General features: G+C 41.2%; 1 protein-coding gene across 1 annotated transcript in view; it reads right to left on the reverse strand.

The window, feature by feature from the left end:
• Window positions 1-1,035: 1,035 nt before the first annotated feature.
• Window positions 1,036-8,432, reverse strand: part of nphp4 (nephronophthisis 4) — a 145,012-nt gene continuing 137,615 nt past the window's right edge. The window contains exons 26-29 of the mRNA XM_076093142.1: window positions 8,428-8,432; window positions 6,571-6,750; window positions 5,014-5,157; window positions 1,036-1,323 (exon numbers count right to left, since the gene is read on the reverse strand). The exon at window positions 8,428-8,432 is cut by the window's right edge and continues 167 nt beyond it. Coding sequence (XP_075949257.1) covers window positions 1,183-1,323; window positions 5,014-5,157; window positions 6,571-6,750; window positions 8,428-8,432 — 470 coding nt within the window. The 3' untranslated portion in view covers window positions 1,036-1,182. The remainder of the gene's footprint in view (window positions 1,324-5,013; window positions 5,158-6,570; window positions 6,751-8,427) is intronic.

Here is an 8,432-nt window from a genome sequence, read left to right on the forward strand (position 1 = left end):
CAGAACAGGTTGTACGGGTGACAAATTACTAAGCGAATAAAGCTTTAATGTGTAAGCTGTTAACATATTAACATATAATAGAGGAGACAACGAGGCTTCTGCTTCAGACGAGACGTTAGAGAAGGTAAAGATGAAGTGCATCCGGATTGGTTGCCATCTTCCTTTTTATTAGCCTTTGCTGCTGTGCCGAGGCTTATTTTGCAGCCTGCATTCTAATGAGACGGAGAGCGAGGAGGGAGGGGGCGGAGGGGGGGATTGTGTAACTCTGTGTTACATAACACAATGTGCATGTGTGCAATGTGGCCTTCTCTCTCTCTCTCTCTCTCAGACAGAGCGAGGAAGGAGAAGACGGAGGGCTTTTAGGGGTGCTGGTGTTAATGAGGGCGATCTGAAGAGGTGTGCGCCTCATATCTCATTAAGGCACCGTTTCTAATAACGCCGCTGATGAGGAGAAGTTGTTTGGGAGGCAGGGGGACTCGGAGAGCGGACCCCTGGCTTTTCTTAGATTAAAACTCAACCATCAAGTGGCATTCAAGTGGGTTTGCTGGGTAATTAAAGTCGATAAAATGTTATTGCTTTCACCCTCGGCCCACCTGGTTGGTTGGGGATGAACCGGCAGACATTTGCTGGACATTTAGAAAGAGGACAGATCAGTTAGGATTCAGCCTCCACGCTTATATTGATGCTTTTCTGTTGCTTTGCTGATTACAAAACATAAAACCCTGTTTTTCTTCAGTTACTTCAGCAGATTTTTGTGTCTTTCTTGCACCCTCATTTTCGCTTATGTACATAAAAGTCTCGTGAATGTAGTTTCTTCTTTGCTTTGGTGGATAGTTGAGTAAACAGAAGGTGTGTGTTCAAAGCTTTTAGGAGAAAGTAGCTTTGCCTTCTTGTTTTGCATACAATGCCTCTGATTTTTGAGACTTGTGACCTTATATAATTGAAGCTCATTGAGCCAACGCAAACATACTCATTCATTCATTCATACAGTACAGAACACTCCACCTTGTACCCAGGACTGAAAACATGTGATTTAAAAAAACGTTTATTCTCATCTTAAATCTGGTAATACAAAATTACACTAAGTAGAAACTTTACAGCTCATTTGAGTTTTCCGAAAATAGACTCAAAACACAGATCAGGCAACATTTCCGGGGAGCAGTTTGTACAAACATCACCAGTTCATGAGTAGCTGACTTTCACACAGAACGTCTCCTCCGTCTTCTCCTCCAGGTTGTTCACGTAGACCAGTATCTCCACCGAGCCGGGACTCTGGCTGGGGGCGAATCGTAGTCCGATGGTGTAACTCTCTCCCCCGCTGATCTGAACACAGTGAACGCAACACAACAAGCAAGCTTCACATTCATCTGAATGCTTTGTGAGGGCAAGTGATTCTTCAGCTGGTAACACTTAACTGATCTGTCGCACGAATGTCGGAGAATCTTCTGACTTCATTTGATTTTGCTGTTTGATTGTTTTTAACTTAAATTTTGTTTAAATTGATAAAATAGCTAATTCTTTGAATGATTATATCAGAGGTAGGGGAGAAGAAAACAAATAAAAAGAAAGGAGCTTGTTGTTTTTCATATTGCAAATAACAGTCACAGTTATATGACCATGTTGTCTCTCAACACCATTACACTATACAGGTTCCACAGTGCTGCCTATAAAATACACAACAGAGTGGTTTCTACAGATCTCTTTCCAGGTCAGATCACAGAAAGAAATCCCAGTAGTAAGAGTGAGCTTCAAAACATAAGAATGGGTTGTCCCTTAGAGATGAAGAGAAAGCCACAAGCTGAACAATATTTGCCCTAAAATATATAAAAGAAACTGGCCAGAGAAAAACATGTTTACTCTTCAACATGTATTCGCTAGCTGCTGGCCAGAGAGCTCCACAAAACAAGAGTCCCCATGAAACATATTCAAAATGATCTTAGAAGACTTTTTTTTGTTTTTTTTAAACAGGAAAAAATCTAATTTAAGAATTACAAGTTGTTCCTTCCTGTTTAATCTGTGGTCCAATTTCAATGTCTGGTCAGCCATGTCCTCTGTCCACTCAAAACTCTTATACCATTGTTTGCCTCTCAAACAGTATTTAGCTTTCTGAAGCAACAACTCAACAGATTTTAAACTCAATGGCAAAAACATTACCAACTGTAGCTAAGGCAGCCTGCCTCCACTGCTGTCGGGGATAGCACGGTATGACTTTGCAAAGATAGTAAAAGACTGAAGTGCTAAAGTGGCACTGTGTTATTTTATTGCGATGTAATAAATACCCTGTACATGGTGCTAAAGCTTATCCACAGTGTTACTGTGTATCCTCACTGTGGGTTTACACCGGTGGAGTAAATGAGGGTTGTGTGAAACCAGTGAATTATTTCAGGAGGAAACCTCAAATGGATTTATCTAAAACTTTGTTTTGTGTCTGAATTACCGTCTCTTCATCCAAATGTGCAACTTTGATTATTCTTACCCTAAATAAAGGCACACCATGCCTTATGTTTGGAATGTATTTGTAATCAAGGCTCAAAGGCTCAGTATTTCAATCAGTCCAGAACTGTCTTCTAGTATTTTTCTGTAATAGCCAGCAATGGATGTATGGATCAATTTGGGGGATTTATGCCGTAATCTTTCCCAAAAGCATCGCAGTATTGATCTGTGCTCTGCTTTCCCTCCTGACAGCTGGTTTTATCACGGCGAGGTAGATCACAAAAGAGAAAAGTGTCTCCACATTTGCTTAATGCTGCGGGCATAGTCAATTCTTTATAAGACACCTGGCTCCTTGCTGACGAGACGGAACAAAACAATGGGCTGTTTTTCACTTTCCCCACCTTCTTCTGTCTAATTGATGCAGTGTCTTCTGGACAGCAGCAGCGAGAATCTTAAATAGTTGATGTGGAAACAGACTCCCTTTGGGTCTCGTTTATTTATTTGTTAATATAAAATGCTGGTTTTCCATTTGCTTTGCCGTTTCATCGCACCTCAGCCAATGGAAGGCAACGATGGCAGTGACTCCGGTACTTCATGTCTGTGTGTGAGTGAATGAGCTATTAGAGACAACATGATGATGATAAGAAATACACAAACGTTCCTTCATATCTGTTACAGTTCAAATGTTTTCCACACAAAAGTTCTATTTTTTTTTTTTTTTTTTTACAATCAGCATGTCGATCAAAGCGTTTCCCGGTGTCGGTCTGTAAGGCAGTATATCAATGCGACTCAAAGTCAGTGATGTTGCAGCACAGCCAATTAATCATTTTAGCTGTCAGTGCACCTAAACCGATTTGTGAGGCCGATACCAGGAGGAAGAGTCAGTGCATTACATTGGTGAAATAATTAAATATAAAAACGTCTCCCCCATGTCCACTGTATTGTGTTCTGGCTGCACTACAGCTCCACCATAACTCTGTTGCAGTTCAAATGTCCACGAAACGAGACCTACAAAGGTGTTTTTCAAGTCCATTTTCTAACTACAGGGATCGTGTGTTGGGGCTGCCAAAACACAGTTGACCCACACTCAATACTGTGCCTGAACACATCATGTGTAGACAGAGGACTCAAAGCTTTTTACTGCTGCTCACGCTATACAGGCTGTGTAGACATTGTACAAGAGTCTTTAAGCAGCCTCTTCTTCTGCAGCTTCATTTCTTCTGGAGTTACTTTTGTGTCTTTATTATGCAATCAAGCAGAATAGGTTTGAGAGCAAAACGTTCCACACTGCTATCAAAAAAAAAATGTCATTCCAAGTAAAATAGATTTGTGATTAAAAATGTATCAATGCGAATCCACACATTTTGTTTGCAAAAGATGTTTCGAGTTGTTTTGCTGATCTCACTCTTTTGTTGAAACAAAGTGCATCATTTAAAATTAATTTAATTTTCTAAAACTATTGTCGACGTGTAAGCTGGAGCCTGGAGCCTGGTCAGGGAGGGTTTTACTGTGTAACATACGAGACACTCACAAACTGAAAAGTCTGTGGTGTCACTGTGAAGAGAGGAGCAGAGAAATGGAAACTATATAACAGAAGCAACCTAATCATAGTCGCAAAAAACCCTGGGAAGTGTCAAAAAATGATTTTCAGTCAGTGAAAAGCCGAGTCACTGATAACAAATACAGCTTGTTCTGTTGCATGATTGGAATATATAACGTGACATACTCCTAACAGTATAACAAATTGAGTACTAATGAAGAATCCCAACTTATTATCACGAATGGATTTGAATTGTAAAGCCTATAGCACAATTTATTGATTTACAAGGTTTCCAATATTATCACCACTGGTATGAGCTTTAGTGACATCAGTGACTGACTAGTGACGACGGTAAAGGAAGCCTCAATTTCAAACTTAAATCAGAATGGATGGAGTAGTTCCTATTTTGAGTAGAAAAAGAACCTTGCTGACTTCAACAGCAGCTATCACCTCTGCAGTGTTTAAATGTCTTTAATCAAATTAGGTTTTCGTTGTTATTTCTATTATTTAATTCTAAACAGGATATTTAAATAAGCAGATCAAAAGGGGTTCCTATCATTGGTGAGTAGGATTCTCCATTACAGCTCAAACTAATTATTTACAGGGCATTAACAACACAAGCACCGGACATGGGGTGACAGAGCCTTCTCCATATCTGCCCCCTCCCTCTGGAACTCTCTCCCCAAACACATCCGAGACTGCACTGACCTTTGCACATTCAAATCTCAAATCAAAACCCACCTGTTCAAAACTGCTTTCAATGTGTGACCACTATTGTGTATTTTATGTTTTTAGTGTATTGCTTTTATATATGATGATTTTAATGTAAAGTGTCTTTGAGTTTTATGAAAAGCGCTATATAAATAAAATGATTTATTATTATTATTATTATTATTATTATTAAGGTACCATGTATAACTACTTGTACTGATGCGAGCCTTGCTCTCCCTCAACAATAAAGACAAAGGTCTAGGTGTTAATTAAAGAAAGTATTGATGTAGCTCTTTTTGAGAGGAAGAAGACTGCATCTCTTATCGCACCTGGAATTTCTCCTCTTTGAACTGGAGCAGGTCTGGATGGTCAGAGCGGAGCAGAAAGGAGCGGCTGCTGGTGTATGGGTTGGTGTAAGTGATTTTCCTGGAGCTTCCACGGCCACCACCGACTGGGACACACACTTCAAATGCCTGCACGCGCACACACACACACGCACACACAAACACAGACAATTAGTGCCATAACTGATTTGTCACTTAATGTAGATTAGATGACTGTTTACACTAATGAATTACACACACACACACACACTGGGTGCTTGCCATGAGACACAAGTAAGACAAGTGCAAGTCATCAAGATTTGAAAAAGAATGGGATTAAATTCTGTGGATTAGACGGAGAGCAACACCACCACATACGAGAGGAAAACATTTAGACCCGTAGCTGTAATGTGCCCATAACCTTCAACAGACAATCAGTCGGTTTAGAAAGGCAGACAGCAGTTATAGAGGGGATTGTCTTTGAGTGCAGGCTTGGGATCAGCTGTCCTTCGCCTTTTCTTGACACTAGTCATAAATGCATTGGGAATATCCAGCTGACCCAGGAACCCACCAGGATGGTTCAACGAGCACTGAATGTGACTCGGAGTCACCAGTGGCTTTGAGTTATACAGACCTTGAAGGGAGCTGTTCGTCATATCAATGCTCTTTAGAAGTGCAAAAGGAGAGCCGCCGTAACAACTGCATCTAAAATCAGTTTCCACACAAGAGCACTCCACATATTAAGCTTTGCACTTCTGTAACATTGTTGGACTCACAATGGAGACAAAAAAGTAACAAATTGATGCAGCAGAACCAGAGATTACCCACAATGCAACTTCCGCGACGTCACCCATTGGTTTGTGGACGACAGTTTTAAAGCCTCGATTTCGGAACTTTGTCAGTCGCCATCTTGCTGTTGTTTTTTTGCAGCCAGAAGTTCCACAAGAGGGAGGAGCTAATTACAAGCACACGCTGAATAAGTTGTAAGACGAAAACACCGACAACAAGGTCAAAGGATAACATTTACACTGACAGTTGGCAAACCAGCCAGTTTGTCAGGCTATTGCAGATGGCCAGTAGAAGCATGTTAGCATATAACTAGCATGTTCCTGGATACCTGGCAAGCCACAGTAGCTCGCCAGCCAGGCGCGCAAATACTCACTACACCAAGCATCCGAGAACTTTCTACATTAAAGTACACTCAGATTTATATTGATGGCAAAATGAGGAATCATTTGCGACTTAGAGGCGGTGCATCAGATCTGTAAGAGATCAAGAGATTGTCCATTTAAAAAGAGGAGAGGGGGACTTGAATTTAAAAGAAACCATTTTACATTGTCGAGTACATCATTTGGAGCGGATTAAAGAGGCTGCGATAAGAAGGTCTGTGATTTTGACTCTGCAGTGCTCAAACCATTTGTACTTCAAAACAGACACCTGGCACCTATTGCTGGAACAGTAAAGAAAGGAGCGACACCAACAGTCTCCAAAGCCTCACCAACTGGCGGGTGATGGAGTCATAATGAAAACACACGTATTACCACTTTAAGTAGAACACCATACCTTGGACAGTACAGGCCGGTAGACGTTGAGACAGAGCAGCCAGGCAGTGACCAGCCGCCGGTTCTCCGCATCCACCGCGTTCACGTACAAGAAGCGGCTTCCTGCTCGCCACGGTTGCACCTTCAGCTGGAGCTCCTGCACCGCTGCGGGAGGCAAAACGAACACACCCTCTGGGTTCACCTACAGAAAAAGGAAAGAGTGAGTTTGGAGATTTCTGATTGTTTGAAAGAGATGACTTATGACGAGAAGTAGAGGCATTGACCAAGTGACAGAAAGAGCATGACACAGTATGGCAGAGAAGATAGACATTTTACAGGGGGGGACAGAAAAGGACAGAAGTAATGGGAAAATGTGATTAACAGCCTCAGAGGAAAATAAAGGTGTTCGGATTATAGGAGAGTGGGTGAGAGAAAGGGCGACTGAGGTTTTGGGAAAAGGGAGGGGGCAGACAATGAAATGAGAGAAAGTAGAGGCAGGAAAGTGACAGAGAGACAGAAGGATGTGAGAATGAGATTCACTGTGCGGCTTCTTTTCAATCTGTCGAGAAAAGCAAAGCTATTCTCTGGCGGTGAGCTTTATCCGCTTTTATAAGACTCCTCCGAAGCATTCCACAGCGAGCTAACCTGCCGAGAGTCAGATCAAAGCGGGCGCTGATGCATACGGTGAAATCTTCTTTTTTTTTTGTTTTTTTTTAACATCTGTCGCTCTTTCAGTCTGTATGCCATTTCTTCAGGGAGAGCACGTTCGGGTCGCACTTTATGCACCCACGGTGAATATGACAGTCCATCACTTTTTGAGTGAGTAATATACAATGCCCTTTAACTGCAACTCTTCAGAAAAAGCATCGTCAAACTCTCTCCCCTCTTTTACCCAGTTAGGAAATTATCTTAAAATAGAGGGCAATCTGACACTCTGGGAACATACTTTCATACGTTATGCATATACAACCATTGCAAATTTTTCAACTGTGTCAAATTGTGCCCCCCGACATACGATATTATTGCAGGAAGCAATAGAGAACCCGGATAAAATGAAATGAAAAGACCCATTATGCTGTCAATCCGCATTTGTACATTCCTGATAATGACTTGAATCTTAACCTGGAGTTATTACGTAGAAAAGAGACTTGATGCTCTATTGTTTCCTGCTGCTAAGAGAGAACAATTTGCATGAAATCATTTTTGGATCTGCAGGGCTGAATATTGCAAAGACAGAAAGAAATATGTCAAGAACAAAGCTCTCAACGTCTCATTAGAGAAGAAAGATTCAAGGTATGATTTGATCTGTTTTGATTCCACGTCTTCTCTCTCTCTGTATGTTCCTTCCCATTCGTGTCAGCCGTGTTCAGTTAGAAAAATCTGAAGCAATTTAAAAAGGGAAAAGGCAAGTGTATTGCGCCAATTTAGATTAAACACAGGAATAAGGATTAATGGGGAGATTGTACATTTGTTCTAAACACTTGGCTCAACACCTTAAACCACGACTACTGTTGGTTTGCAAGCTCTTGATCGCTTGTCAAAATTCAATCAGACGTGATCCTGAAAAGATCAAAAAATAATTAGACTAAATCCAAAATTACCCAAATAGAGAAACAAAACCCAATTCTTCACAACCAATTAACAAGCAACTAGCATACAAAAGAGCAGCTATACATGCCACATACGCTCTCTCCATCTGCCTCAAAAATCATTTTCTACTGCAATGGTTGTGAGGCTCACAAGATTAGAGCTGGAGGGTCTGCTTGGATCTTCCTGGGTATTAGACATATCAATACACAGGTGTACAATGCAACAATACGGACTCTGCATTTGGACCTGGCGGAGACAAAAGTGTTTGGTTACTCTTGAAGATGTGTACCTCGA

This window comes from Anarhichas minor, unplaced genomic scaffold, assembly GCF_050575085.1.
Source record: "Anarhichas minor isolate MPS153535 unplaced genomic scaffold, ASM5057508v1 ptg000003l, whole genome shotgun sequence".
NCBI classification, from domain to species: Eukaryota; Metazoa; Chordata; class Actinopteri; order Perciformes; family Anarhichadidae; genus Anarhichas; species Anarhichas minor.